Raw genomic sequence first — 15,955 nt, forward strand, 5'->3', positions numbered from 1 at the left:
TGCTTCAGTCCTTCAAATAACGAGAGCATGCGATGCCACATCGACCTAGCAATAAAAAATCTCTTGCATCTTCACAGAGTTGTTAGAAAAGGCTGGTAAATTTTACTAGAGTAGTTTCACATTAACTAACACATGATTTTTCACAACTTTCATCGTATCATCAGACCTATCCCTGAGGGAAACGATATTTCATTCTTTCTAAACGATTTTTTGTTTTGTTTTTCGTAATAGTGATGGGGGTAGTGTTCATAGCGTTTCATTTTCTACATTAAGCTATTTCATATATATATATATATATATATATATATATATATATATATATATATATATATATATATATATATATATATATATATATATAATTTCATATATATATATATATATACACATATATATATGTATATATACATATATATACATATATAAATATATATATATATATATATATATATATATATATATATATATATATATATATATATATATATATAAATATACAAAAAGGAACACACGTAACCTTTGGTATTAGAAAGGTCTTTTGCCATAAACACCAGTTAAAGAAAAGTTTAAAGTTTTGGCTTCAAGTATTCTGCTTCTTCACACTAAAGTTTAAGCATTCTTCTCTATCAGTATTTGTAACCTCAGCCCCGTACACGATTGCCACGTTATTCTATAAGTAAGTAGTTTGAACATGACAGCAAAAAGGAATAATTTTGCAATCTACAATTCATATTAAATAATACAATAGAAGCAGTATCACTCAGAGGACGTGATAACTTCCTTTCAGGCTCAGCGTTTACCACGTTTGCAGTTCAAGTTAAGTTTTCAATATCATTACATTTTCTGACTAAAGCAGTACAATAGTGCAATTCCTATCACTTATCAATACCAGTGCAACAGGCAGAAAATGTACCTGAGCAATAAATAGGTACAATACAACAAATTACAGAGAGTAGAAAAACACAACCCTTTGGCACCTCATTAAAGCGCAAAGTCGATGAGTTAAAACGATAACTCACTTTGCTCAGTGACTGGTGGAGAGGTTTGCTTCTGAGTGAGTGAACAGCTCCTTTCAAACTAAATTAACCCCATAGATATTCGGTAGCGTATTTGGCTGGAAAAATGACTCTTGAATAGTTATTTTTTTTATTTTCTTTGCAATATCAAATGTACTAACCATACTGGAAATGTAACACGGTAATGTCAGGAAGCATTTTCAGCAAAAAAGTGAATCTCTGAAGTATATGGCAAAGTTCCTTCCAGTCCCAAAAGTATCATTATATATATATATATATATATATATATATATATATATATATATATATATATATATATATATATATATATATATATATATATATATATATATATATATAATATATATATATATATATGCCTATATGGGTGTACAGTGTATATGTACTTTATATGTGTTTATATATAAATATATATATATATATATATATATATATATATATATATATATATATACATATATATACATATATATATATATATGCGTGTATACATTAAACTTCAATATTACTCATTTTTCTATATTCACGTCGCCTGAGTCATTCATTTCATAATTTATGTTGTTTATCTTTAGAATATATATTGTAACTTAAATCTCTCTAGTTCATGTCATGTGCCATAAGATGCTGTATATACAAGTCTTCTTGTCTGCTAAATATTACATAACTTATGAAAAGTCCTTCGAGTTTTTCTGATCCTTCGCGCACGCGCAGTGTGGAAAAACGTGGGATATGTATTCTACGTTCAAAATCAATTCCGAATTTTTGGATTGCTGAGTATTAGCATTTGTTTGTTGCTTTATTGCCATCCATGGGTTTTGTCATATCTCTCTTTCGATGGAATTTTAATCAGGATTCTCTTGACTGTAATTACAGTAAGTGGAAGTTTACGAGACAATTTTCTTGTCTCCTGTCGGAAGTTTAGGGTCATTTTTTACGGTAAGTAACATTTATCCTGAAGAGTTTAAGTCTAAGGGTTTTATCAGCAGCCTTTGGCTTCTGGCTTTGCTAAGTTAAAACTCGCTGTGTTTCTCGTCCTTAGGCCTTTTTCAATAAAAAAAAATTAATCGCTTTTTAAATAAATGTGTTGTTAATTCTTATTATCACTCGACCCACATGCAAAGTTCATTACGGTGAGTAATGTCCCGTTGTGGTGTCTGAGGTGATGGGCAGAATATGAAACTGCAAAGATTCAATTGTCTTCCCACAATTTAGTAAAACGCGTAGTATACATTCATGTCCAAATATACTAGATGTAGAAATTATATCAAAACAATGGAAAAGGATTAGATAACAATCGGACATATCAAAGTAAACGGAGTTTATAAATGGTCTAATAGATTACCAAACAATACGGTTACACAATTTTCGGTTATATTTTCCGTTGGACACAACCGAAAATATAACTGGAATTGAAGGGTACATAAAATTATGACTGATGACGTAATATACTGTAACAGGAAAAGGATATATTACACGAGACACTGAATTAGTACCCGAGGGGTTAAGTATTCGGAGTCAGCAATTTGTGAATCTAGACTTGCACATTAACTCGTTGGTTTGGAAAGCGTGTAATATAATAGAAAAAGGCAGTGAATTCTTGACAGGATTTGAAGAAGAAATGACGGTGAAAGCCTAATTCTCCTCGTAATTATAATTAAAACTGATATTTTTCATGCCCTCCAGTGCATCTTGAAGACCAAAAAAAAAAAATTATAGTTATTCCATACTGTAAACGAAAGTGGTTTTTCATCATGTAAGAAAGCTAACTATATCTTCAAAGCTTTTATTGGAAAAATTGTTGAATATACATTGAAAATAACTCAAAAGGAAGATAAAAAAAAACAGTGGTTCATAGACTAATACTAAAGAAAATGAAAGATAAAAAAAAAATATTTTTAAGTCTGCCTCGCTAACATTGATTGGAGTTGGGCTAACATTTGGTTGGCAGAGCTTTTGGCAAATGAAAACAAATGAAAACGATATAAACATATACTACCTATGACTTATGTACAAAATGAAATAGAAATGAAATGGCAAAAGCCAGACAAAGGAACTTTTCACTGAGTCAGTTGCCATTTCGTGAACGACAATCCACGGATATGAAAAAAGCATAAAATATGAGTGTTAAGCGAGTCATTTTTTACTTGCATCTATAACTTTTGGGCCATAGTTATGTATTTTACGTACATCATCTTTGCGAGTATTTTGTGAAAGTACACCACTATCATAAGGTAATCACTAAAAATATAAAGTCTCCTAGGTTTAGCTTACTACTGATTGTATGTTATAAAAGATCAGTTAAAGTGTACATGTTATATTGTGATATTTGCAAACTTACACATACATATATATATATATATATATATATATATATATATATATATATATATATATATATATATATATATATATATATATATATGTATATACATATACACACACGATGTATATACATATATATAATATATATATGTATACAGTGTATATATATACATATATATACAGTATATATATATAATGATTGGAGTGTATGTCTAAATGTATGCCGCAGAACTCGTTTTAATATCCGTGAATTATCACTTATCCTACAGGTTAAACATACAATGGCATGATTCATCAGTTTGATTGGATGAATTCTAGGTATATGTATTCCCCAAGGATTGAACATGGGGCAGATAACAGAGGGATAACTTTCACAGGATTTATAACTGCGTGAATCAGAAAGATGATAACTGCTTCCAAGTAATTTAACATAGATTAGAAGGGAAGTCATTATTTTTCTGCTTCAACTTCAGCCAAAAAATTACATTGTGGACCTGTGGACCATGTTATAACAATAGGTTTTTTATATATATATATATATATATAACATGCAACATGAAAATAGGCTAGTGACAAAAATCAACCTAGTGGATTTTGGCCAGGATTTACGAGATTTGCAAGAAATCTCTAAACACCTGTCGTTTTGAATCATTTGTGCTTTAATTGACTAGGTAAAAGCAACGCCTACTGCGTGGATTATGTCAACAACATTCCTTTTCTAACCTGGCACTGAAAATTAATAAATTTGTTTCCGTGAAAAATAAAAATAACACAATCTCTATTCCTGGCGATACATAATGAAATCCTCATATGAAACTATCACAAATTGAAATAATGTTTTTTTCCCTTCTTTATAAAGATGGACTGAAAAATTCGTTTATCTGTATAAAGATGTAATTTGTATAAAAAAAGATCGCATTATATATATATGAGATTTACTTATTTTGTCACTGATGTGGTAACTGTGTCGGTACCAATTCTGCAGTCTCCTTCATCGAATGTAAAATGCTTACGATTTTCATCTTTTTCAGTCAAGCGTGACCATCCCCTTTAACAAACATTTTGCAGTATCTGAGTCTAGAGGTAATCTTACGTGTGGTTCTTAGAACTTTCTTTTTTTTTATTGCAAAGAAAATTCCATCGTCCCTTTGGTGTATGAAATCTCAACGTGATGGTCCTATTCGTTCGGGCATCTTATGAGCCAAAAGCACCTGTTACATAACGTTATTCCAATGTTATATTTCAACAGAACGGCAATACTAATTCACAGAACGGTTACATATAAATTAGGCTAACAATAAGAATACAAAACGTTACACGCAGATGTAGCATTATCCTTTAAAACCTAAATGCCCTAACAATTGCTTGAATGGGTTTTTGTTTCGACGGCGAACTGGAGGGGGCCCATACGAAGTCGACAGCGGCTTGAAGTTGCCTTGGCAGTACTCCACAGGGGCGTCGAAGTCCACGTGGACGTCAGGGAGCGGGGGCGGGGGCGGCGGCCCGTACGATGGTATATGGCCAACTGGTCCGGAATGAATAACCTGAAGGGGCACTACGTTTATGGGTTCGTGGATTTCTGCTGGAAAGGGACCTGGACCGCTGTAGGAGGGGGAGAGAGGATGAAATGACTCAGGAATTGGGGGTGGAGGATGGAATACCTCAGGGCGAGGGGGAGGAGGTGGAGGTGGAGGTGGAGGAGGAGGAGGAAAAGGGATACCGTAAGTAGGAGCTGGATGATGATTTCCAATGATATGGATTTCGCTGGAAGGTTTCACGGGACCGAATTGAGGGGGATGGGGGGAGGGGTCGCTGACGGAAATGGCCGTCGTCGGCCCGTCGATGGTGATGGTGGTTGCGTGAGGTTTGGGGTGGTTGAATGGGGTCGGTGGTTGGGGATTGGGGGTTGGGGTATTGGAATAGGGGTTGGGGATTGGGGTTGGGGGATTGGGGGTTGGGGTATTGGGGGTTGGGGGATAGGGGGTTTCTGAGATATGTCTTTGGGTATGTTGTTCGAAGGGACAGATCCTCCGGAAGGGATTTGGAAGTGAGTTTTGGTTTTTTCGGGGAGAATGAGAGGATTGAGTTCAACTACAGGGATAGGGCCTGCCTGTGGCTGGAAGGAGAAGAAAATCATTAAATGACAGAATAAACAAAAAAAAAAAATGTTCAAGTTATTAGGAAGACAGATTTTTTCAAGAGTTCCTTTTGGACGAATTATGCACAACATTTTTTTTTTTTTCAAACATTCATCAACATCTCACAAAAAGAAACATAAAAGACAGGGTTCCTTCAAGAGCGCCTTGCAGTATTCAGGATATAATCGTAGCTACATTGGAAAGAAAAGACATTTCAATGAGTCATTTACAAGTTACTTTCAAATTTTGCACCGCAGGGTGAGTCGTGTGTCAAGTCAAATTAATATAGTTTGAGTAATATAAAAAAAAAATGATACTGCTGTGGAAATGATTAAAACAACAAAACAAAATTGGACAACTTACCATAACTCTTACGTGTTTTTAGCATTTTCTCATACTTACTGTTTTTTCACATACTTACTAGGACGTCGAAGATATAAAGAGTCTAAGTAAAGAAATCTTAAAATGAAATAACTGCTAAGAAACTAAAATCAGTAGACGTCAGGAGGTCGGGGATGAAGTCAAGAGTGTTAAAAGAACATCCTGAAGGTTTTTGCGTCAAAACACATTTATAAACCAAATGGAAAAATCATCGTCTACTATTAGGCGTTCTCGTATCTTTTAAAGGAGGTAGCAGTTTAAGGATGGATAGGATGTAGGCAACTTGAAATTGATTCCAAACTGTAATTTGTCAAGGTAAGCATGCAACGTCATTTGTATGGATTATCCCTCTCCTATTTTACAACTTTCACACTCAATATTTTTACAATAAACCTTTTAGAGATACGTGGTTTACTTTTTCCACAAAAACTTACTACATTTTATATATATATAAAATATATATATGTATATATTATACTTTATATATAAATATATATATATATGTATATATTATACTTTATATATAAATATATATATATATATATATATATATTATACTTTATATATATATATATATATATATATATATATATATATACATATACATATATCAGCTGTCTGGATGGGCTGACTCCGTAAGAGCTAAGCCTTTCATTTTTAAATTAGAATTTGGGGCGAAGTCGTTAGCCTTATGCCCTTTCAATGGACGGCGAAGAGATTTACCAGGCAATGGAGTCCGGTATTTCTTTTGGACCACCCTTTCAAAGTACCAGTCCAAAGTCGCTCAAAGACCAAAGACCAGTGGTACAATGAAACACGCACGCACACACACACATATATATACATGTATATATATAAAACCTCAAGCAGTTTACTATAGCACTAGTGGGCTCCAAGGAATGACCAAAACAACAGTCACTGCTCCCTTCACACTTTAACTGCTGAAAGCACTTCCTGGATGTTTAACCCTTCCTTCCCAGAACCTCTTTTGTACAATCTATCAAGTGCTGTCCTGGCCTTCCTCTCTGCCTCTCTACTAACAATCCTGAACAATACCCTTTTCTCACCGAGCTGTCATCTTCCTTTTTTTCTTTATAACCAGACCCCACCAATTACTCAAACCTATTTTCACCTATGGAATTTATTATAATTTTTTCTACGTCTCCACGTTTCCCTCATTTCCAGTTTTTATTTTACCAAATATACAACAGAAACCGTTTATCCCTTCAGCTTCAAGCATTTTTTACTGCTTACAATTCTTCATCCACACTGTACTTGAATAAAGGAAAGTTGGTTAAATAGTCCTTCACAATTTCTTCTTTGGCTTTTATGGTCACTCAAAATCTCTCCTTAATCTTATGCACACACCCTGCTACCTTTCTTGCTTCACCTGTTCTGTAACCTCTTCTCTCATCTCACCATCATTCGTTATATTTATTCTTAAAAACCCACACATATCAACCATTTCCATTCTTCGAAAAACTATATTAGCATTCATTGTTCCATCTACTTAGTAACATTTTACTGTTGTAACCTTACTCTTTCTCCTCTTACAAATGTTTTCAAACTTTCCAACACTATCCCTTTAGAGTAAAGTACCATCTGCAAACATTTCCATCTCATGCTCCATTCATGACTCTTTTTCTTATCCCGCGACTTTGCATCTGTGTCTATTTTGTTTTTATCTCACTTCTTGAATTGTTCCATTCATAAAGATATCAAGCAGACACGGAAACATATTACACTACTGTCTCTGGCCACTTTTACACCAAACCAGTCACCCCTGAGTCTACATGGTCTAACACGTAAATTATAAATGACCCTTAATCACTTTCAGCAATTCACCGTCTGTACTATACATGTTCAAAACCCTCTACTGATTCTGTGGCAAATTTATTGTAGTTAACCTGTATGCCACGTACCTTTTCTTTCAAAGTTCTCACATACTATTCCCATTAAAAAAACACTTGTCCACACACACACCCACCCTTATCTCAGCCAACGAAGGATTACTCTCTCTCTCTCTCTCTCTCTCTCTCTCTCTCTCTCTCTCTCTCTCTCTCTCTCTCTATATATATATATATATATATATATATATATATATATATATATATATGTGTGTGTGTGTGCTGAGGCTGTAGCCCTCTGGAGCCATCCCACTATGGGGCATAAGGCATATGGTGAAAAAGTAAAATATTACATTGCACTCGTGAATTTAACGAAAAATTAACTTAGGACTTGAATCTATCGCACAGGGTTAGAATTATCCAATATAAAACTGTAAAAATGTCTAAACTTGCCGAGTACTAAAACGTACAGTTAGTTGTTCATTATGAGCTCAACAGTATATACAGAAAACATCTAGATTTCCAAGATACTTCACGTTTGAGTTTAACTCTTTTCACATTGCTACCCTCTGTACAAATTACCTATGACGTCATCTGATGGAAAACTATCTCTACACCTTTTCTTCTCAAACATTAAAAAAAAAAAACTACCCAAGTCATTACAGTGAAATATTTATCATGCAACAGTCGTATTCCTTATTGATTCAGGACCTACGTGGATTTACTCTTTGAAACAAACATCCATGAAATTACTCCTAAGCAACCGCTTTGAATTTCCAGTGAGGTTCACAGATCTCGACGACATTTTTGCAAACATAGTAATATTTCAGTTAAAAAAGGATACATACACACATAAACGCACACATACATACATGCATATGTATAGACATATATATATATGCAAATATATATGCATAAAATTATACATATGTTTGATATGCATGCATGTTGGATGTGCGCGCGTTTTTAAATGAAATGTACTTATCACATATACATTCCTGAAAAGCTAAAGTCAGTTAACCATGATCTCATATTAGAAATTATTTTGAAGTTTAAGGAGTTCGGGGAAAAACTAAGAGAGCGAATAAGGAAAGTAATGTCCCATTGCAAGAAATTAACGAAAATCTTAATGGTAAAAATATTTAGGGAGAAAATGATCCAACGGTCGTGAAATATTTGAGAGGATTGAAAAAAGTTCGAAAAAATTGGAAGACATTGTCATATTTTTTTAAAATAATATGTTGAAAATTGCAGAGCGAATTTTTCATTAAAATGAAACCTTCAAGATGCACTTTTAATTCACGTGACAAAAAAGGTCAGGTTTATTTTCATGCAATGGCATCGTGTTTACTCATGCACTGTTGCTAAAGGTTACTTTGGATGAAAAGTCGTTTAATACGAAAGTGGGTTGTATGATCATGAATAGGAAGCAAGTGAATGAACTCTTCTTTGTAAATGTTTAAAACAGTGAAGAAGCAGCCCATCATAGGAGAGAGAGAATACCCATGAGAGATAAACAACGAACTGCGTAATAGTGAACTATTTCTTAATATTATGGCACGGGTGTTGAAAAGTAGTCTCGGATTGACCCTAAACTGAAAAGTTTACTTTTGCCTCGAACTGCTGAACTTCTAGTAATTCGTGACATGCATAAGCAGCCTATACCATTTGAACTGTTTTAAGCAACTGCTAAATGTATCGACGCAGAGAGTTCCCGAGGAAAGAGGAACTGTCAGTATAAAAGAGATGTTTGTGAGTGTTCGTTTAAAAGCAAGGTTTTAGTTTCCGCAAGGGAGCTTACGTATTACATCAGCTCTGAACATACTACATAATTCAGTTAGCAACTAATTTCCCCGTTGCTCTCCTAGCGGGTAACTAAAGAAAAATAGAGGTACGAAAAGTGAAAAAATATGACTGTTAGTTAACAACATGTCGCCTATGGAGAAATATCGACCACAGACAAAAATGTACGATCAGAAAATGAAGCTAAAAGTAAGAGCAGCAGATTTTTGCTACAGGCGTTTATGTTAACAACTACAAAACACAACAGACCGTGAAGAGTTATTTGGTTGGCTAGAGATGAAAAGTAACCTCATATATGTGCATACGACAGTTGACTCTTGAGAATCAATTGTATTCCGACTATAATGTTGACAGTGACAAACTGACTTCTAGTTGAATGAACTGCATTGCGTATGAACATATAGAGTATAGAGGCAACAGAAGGGGGTGGGGAGGGAATAAAAGAAATTGCTATGCAAAATACTGTATTCCTGTATTTAATTATGTACAAGTAATCTTACCGCCATACATTTCATATATTTTTGCGATAAATATTCTATAGACAGAAGAAAGGACCTTGTTGACCTTACTAGGCATTTCATAATGTTTATAAACTATATGTATATGCATGTATATACCTATATATGCATATACATAATATATAGATTTTCACTATACACAAGGATGGGACGAAGATTGTGTTCTGAAAACAAGAGTTAAGAATGAGTAAAGCAAGAGAAACTGATAACTAAACATTCTATTTTAGAAGCGAAGTAAAAGAAATTTTTATTCGGCCGTCTAAAGAGTATGCCGGGGTTAAATAAGATTGTTTCCAGAACACAAACTAAAATTTTCATAATTGCTGACCTAATCTGGGCGATCTCCCTGGTATTAGGAAAAAGGGAACAATCAGGCATGAGAAGATAAAAAAACAACGAAACAAGATTCACAGAGAGAACAGAAAAAATACTTCTTTAAAAGTAAAAAGACTTAAACTAGAGATGAGTGAACAAAAAAAGAAAAATAAGGACATTTTGAACTTAATGTCACCTGGAAAGCGAGACCACAATTTTTGCAATTGGTGACATTAAATCAGAATACGTATAACTTATTCATAGGAGAAAGTCATTGGCCAGTGCAAAGTTACTTTCCAAAGGACTGGAATCGAAGGTTTTCATTGGATAGATGAGATAACGAAGTAAATTTTGTGTCTAGCATAAGGGAACTTATTATTCATTTGGAAAGTTTTTGGAAAACTAAAAAGAAGCTTTTAAAATACAGACACCAAACGAAGCAGTCAGTCACCACCAACAAATGGTATAGAAGATGTAAGTTTTAGGATTATTCATCAGAAAATTGTTATTATGAAAACAGATGTTAAGAAATACCAATACTGTTCCAGCAACAAAATACTAGACAGAGATTTCAGTATTTTGTAAATATACTTTATGTCAAAGTAAGGCTACGGCAACAAAAACCGTTCTGATTTCAAAAATCCAAAACCAGAACGTGTTAACTTCCTATGTTGAATAGCCTAGCCTTTTCATATTACAAAGAAAAGCTGCTTAAACTGTTCTGGTTAAGGTGAATTAATCTGAAAAAATCTTGAAAATGACAGAGACAGTAATCAAGCTCCTGGAAAAGTAACTTTGCACAGGCAACGAGGCTTCCTGGAAATAACAAACATGACTGAGTCGAGATGATGGAATTTAAACACCTATGTCAGACAGAACTGGACCCTGGAGAACTTTTCTGCTTCCTTATCCATCGTCTCAAGTGAGTAATGTTTTGCATGAAGAACAGACAGTGACAAAGTACATTATCAACCCTTGATCGAATTTAATAGGGTGAGATACTGAAGGCTCTCTCAGAGTTTCTAAGGAATGTTCACTGATCTCAGCCAAAGATTCTGAATTTCAAACTGCATAAGGAAGTTCAAGTCGGGAGTGAACTTTGAAAACTTTAAGAAACATGAACACAGAACAGAAAGTTAGTGTTAATTTCTAGATCGTCCTTGGATAGATGTACACAATATGCAAAAACATTAGCATTGACCAGTGTCGAGAATTTACAGTGTGTGTATGTATATGGAAAGGACTGCTATAACAGAGATTACCTAAAGATATTCAGTGATGATACTGTGGCATCATGGACTATGTGGTAAAAATAATTAAAATGAGACAGAGTTTTAACATTAAATTAACGTCCACTACAAGGTGATTATTCTTCGTAGTTTCAACAGGAATTGGATAAATGTTATAAATACTTAATCTTAATAGAAAAGGGTTACCATGTTTAATAGATGTTTGAAATCTGTTGTATTTACAGTATGTTTGATAGAATATGGCCAGGTTAGCACTTCTTATGAAAAAAAAAAAAACGACATTCGGGACCTTTGTCAATGAATTCACTTCCTCTAACTGGTTTATACGTAGCACGCTGATGAATAACAAATTTATGTTTTAACGAATAATCAACAGATAATATTCGAAGAGTAAGAAAGAAACGAAATGTGCAAGGTCTTATATCTGACGTTAGGGAAAATATTTCAGATAATTAGGGTACCACTATGAAGTTTGTAATATATCTGAATAACACTGAAATCAGCCTTGTTTGGTATAGTAGGACTTTGCTTGTCCTATGAATATGCTGTTTTAATACATAGAGCTTTGAATGCCGTCAAGTGAAGATTTTCACTATTTTGAAATACCAGTTCGAGATTAAGTAATATACAGGGAAATATCATGAGCACATTTATCCCTTTTCCTGAAATCACGTAAAATTATGAATCGAGGTTTTATTTACATCCTATGTAACATGAGTATTCAAAAATATATTGCATCATGCTGCCCATGAAAAAATATACATATGCTACATATATATATATATATAATATACATATATACATATTATATATATATATATAATTTATATATATATGCAGAGAAAGAAAACTATTTATGGTTAAAAATTTTCGAGGAAAAAAAAATGGTTAATGTTTTGAGATTGTCATAGATGAATACTGATGATCTCACTATAGATATATAAATCTATGCAAGAAGAGACAGTTGTAACCTAGCACCAATACATAATAAAAAAAAAAAAAAGAGGATCTCAACAGGATGTAGCCCCTTCGAACCATATAAATTTCTTTTTCCATGCACTGTCAACTTAGAAGGTTTCTTTCTTTAGGGGGGGGGGGACACTACGCACTGGAAAGTTTATCTGAGAACTTGTTCCGGCCCGAAGAATGAAGTGAGCACTGCTGAAGAGAGGAACTAGCTGCTAGATGCTGATGCTCCGCCCTTTCTGGGTCTCTCAGGCGAAAGACGACAGGGGGAGGTTGTATGGGACTAGGTCACTGGCTTGGGTTGGGGCAGGATGAGGATTTGGGCACTGCCTGAGAAGGATGTTGTGGGTTTTCCATCGGGAATGGTAATCGTCACGGTTCTGTTGATTAAAGCGGGCGCAGGTGACATGGAAGGTAGTTGTTGAGTGGTTATTTTTTGTAGAGGGAGGTTGGAGGTGGAAGGACATCAATAGCCACAAGGGCGATGAGGAGTGAAGAGGTACATCAGCGATTGTTTTTTTACTATAAGGCCAGCAGCGACAGCAAGAGTTGTTTTGGGGGAGGGGGGGGAGAACTGGGCGGGAAGAGCACCATCCACCACCGATGTTTTATGAAGCATTTACAAAAGGACCGTTTTAGGAGAGACTCCACCCCTTAGATTTGAGAGGAAGGATATTTACTGAGTCGACTGGACTTAATTTACAACCACACACAGAAGTCATGAGAGGAGAAGACAGTTCTGCACAGGAGAGAAGGAAGGTGAAGAGCAGGAAGAACAATATGGCGACTTGAAGATATTTTTAGAAGACAGGACGTACGCGAGGATGAGGTCCATGAGGATCTCGCCATTTGCTAAGGTCCATTCTTGGCAAAATTCCAGAGTTGCAAGGCACTCTGGGGTTGCTGAAGGGGGAGACAGGCAAAAATGAATATCAGTCAATTGCTATGACGACGCATCTTGAATCCTTGTTTAAGATGCAAGAAAAACATATAGCTCAATATGTTGTCTAGCACACTTCAATAATTGCTGTTTAACCAAAAATAACCAAATATAGGTAAGGAAATATATTTAGTCTATATAAAATAAAGATAAGTTAAAAAATACTTGATTGCTGAAATTATCCGTGACAACTATTTCCATTTAAAAGTAAAAATGTTAGTTGAAAGTGACCATATAATTGAAGTTTCCCTTATTTGCTTTACTAACGAAAATTACTTAAAGGAAAAGAGTAGTATCAAACACAAAACTATATTTACTTAGCCCAGTTCACTATCCTTCTGCACTAAGAGAAAATGGAATAAACAAACATACATACACACAGACAATGTATATACAAATGTGTATATATATATATATATATATATATATATATATATATATATATATATATATATATATATATATATATACAGGCAGTCCCCAGTTATTGGCAGGGTTCCGTTCCCGATAGCGTGACAATAACCAAAAAGTGCTGATAACCGAAAATCTGCGATAATAGCACTGATCCCTGGTTATCGGCGCTGATATCTGGATATCGGTGCAGATAACCAAGGATCAGTGCCGATAACCAGGGATCAGTGCCAATAACCGGGGGTCGGCGCCGATAACTGGAGATCAGTGTTGAAAATCAGGTTATCGTCGTCACTAGACAAACGTAAACCGGATCGCGATAACCATGGCTGCCAATAACCGGGGACTGCCTGTATATATATATATATATATATATATATATATATATATATATATATATATATATATATATATATATATATATATATATATATATATATATGTTATATATATATATATATATATGTATATATATATATATATATATGTGTGTGTGTGTGTTGTGTGTGTGTGTGTGTGTGTGTGCGTGTTTGTGAATTTGCATGTGAGTGGACAGTATTTAACTTTCAAACAACTACCTGAATTATTAACCTCAAGAACCACAGGATACTTACATTTCATGGTCAGGCAGCACCATGGCATAAACTTGCATCACCTTGATGTCATCGCTGTTATCACAAATAATTCTCGACAACTTTATTTTTCTGATTTCTTCCAGTTGTTCTGTGGAAAGAAAGTTAAGTAATCTCATGAAGGTATTCTAAATGGAGTACATCCATAATAAACGGTTTTTGCCTTTATGTTTTTATATCTCTTGTTTTTATATCTCTGTTTTTATGTTTTTATATCTCTGCTTTTATGTTTTTATATCTATGGTTTTCAGTACAATAAACTGTTTTTGCTTTTATGTTTTTATATCTCTTGTTTTTATATCTCTGCTTTCATGTTTTTATATCTCTGGTTTTCAGTACTTACCAATTGCATATGAGTAAATATAGTTTTCAAACACACCATCAAATTCAATAGTACAAAAAAGTAAATAATAAAATTTGTCAAGTGATATATTGCATGTAATATAAGAGGTGTTTAGTTCCCCTTTCTATCCTTTATAGAAATATCCAAATTCTTTCAATAAAATGCCTGCATCCTGCAGACTGTTAAGAATGTTTGAAAATTGCAATTATAAAGAGGAAATCCCGTAGTTCCATAAATATTTCAATACATAAAATGGAAAACATGGATTTATATGTGCAATACTGTGAAGTAACTGAGTCGCTTCTCCTCTGATGACCTCCATTTAAAAATATCAATAAAGTTGTTGCAGAATGTAACAAAGACATGTCAAGTTAAACAATAATTTTTCAAGCAAATCAAACTATAAATATTGATCGTCAGTATCTAACTATAACAATTTTTCATTTCAATTTCAATCCCTGAATGTGTACACTGCTTCATTATGAACGTATTAAACAAGGCATCAGTTCATCGCGATGTCCCCACAGGACTCAAAGCGTTCATTTCCTCTCACCAGTAACAAATAACCGTAACATCTGAGTCCTCAACAGATTTAGCTGTTCCTCACCTGGAGTGAAAGATGACGAGAAGCCTCTGTTCTCATACCAATATCTGTCTCCGTATCTGAGTTCTTTAAAGGTGAGTCCAATCAAACAACTGAAGGTGGGTCCGACCATAGAGCCAGGTAATGGGCGTTCGCTCACTCCACCACTCCAAAGGTCAATGTCGTCAGGATGCCTTTAAATACAAAAAAAGAGAAGGAAATTAGATATGAATGTGAAGGGCTTAAAGGGTGAACAGCGGTTACATTCAGACAGAAAGGTTTGTAGATGCAGAAAAAGCAACTTCGTAACAGTAACAAATGTAATTGTGTAACAAAAGAGAAAAAAATTCCCGTTCTCTTACATATAATGTACATATTTTATGTAAATTATTATTTGTATTGTATAACTACCTTAACTATCATGGCCAATACTATTCTTCCATATGAAGGTACAGTTGGTATACTGATG

General features: G+C 34.2%; 2 protein-coding genes across 3 annotated transcripts in view; both read right to left on the reverse strand.

Moving 5' to 3' along the window:
• Nucleotides 1–4,552: 4,552 nt before the first annotated feature.
• LOC136829069 (uncharacterized) lies at nucleotides 4,553–7,349 on the reverse strand. The gene is made up of 2 exons (XM_067087451.1): nucleotides 7,255–7,349; nucleotides 4,553–5,357 (listed from the first exon to the last, which is right to left on the reverse strand). The coding sequence occupies exons 1-2, from the start codon at nucleotides 7,347–7,349 to the stop codon at nucleotides 4,691–4,693; spliced, it is 762 nt and encodes a 253-aa protein (XP_066943552.1). The 3' UTR covers nucleotides 4,553–4,690.
• A 5,660-nt stretch (nucleotides 7,350–13,009) lies between these two features.
• The window catches only part of LOC136828877 (peroxidase-like), a 152,579-nt gene continuing 149,633 nt past the window's right edge, over nucleotides 13,010–15,955 (reverse strand). Inside the window, exons 16-18 of one of the 2 annotated variants that reach the window (XM_067087169.1) lie at nucleotides 15,511–15,680; nucleotides 14,543–14,651; nucleotides 13,010–13,480 (exon numbers count right to left, since the gene is read on the reverse strand). In XM_067087169.1, the coding sequence (XP_066943270.1) occupies nucleotides 13,378–13,480; nucleotides 14,543–14,651; nucleotides 15,511–15,680 (382 nt within the window). In that variant the 3' untranslated portion in view covers nucleotides 13,010–13,377. The remainder of the gene's footprint in view (nucleotides 13,481–14,542; nucleotides 14,652–15,510; nucleotides 15,681–15,955) is intronic. The other variant, XM_067087168.1, reaches the window with a different exon arrangement.

The sequence above is a fragment of the Macrobrachium rosenbergii genome, chromosome 43, assembly GCF_040412425.1.
Source record: "Macrobrachium rosenbergii isolate ZJJX-2024 chromosome 43, ASM4041242v1, whole genome shotgun sequence".
NCBI classification, from domain to species: Eukaryota; Metazoa; Arthropoda; class Malacostraca; order Decapoda; family Palaemonidae; genus Macrobrachium; species Macrobrachium rosenbergii.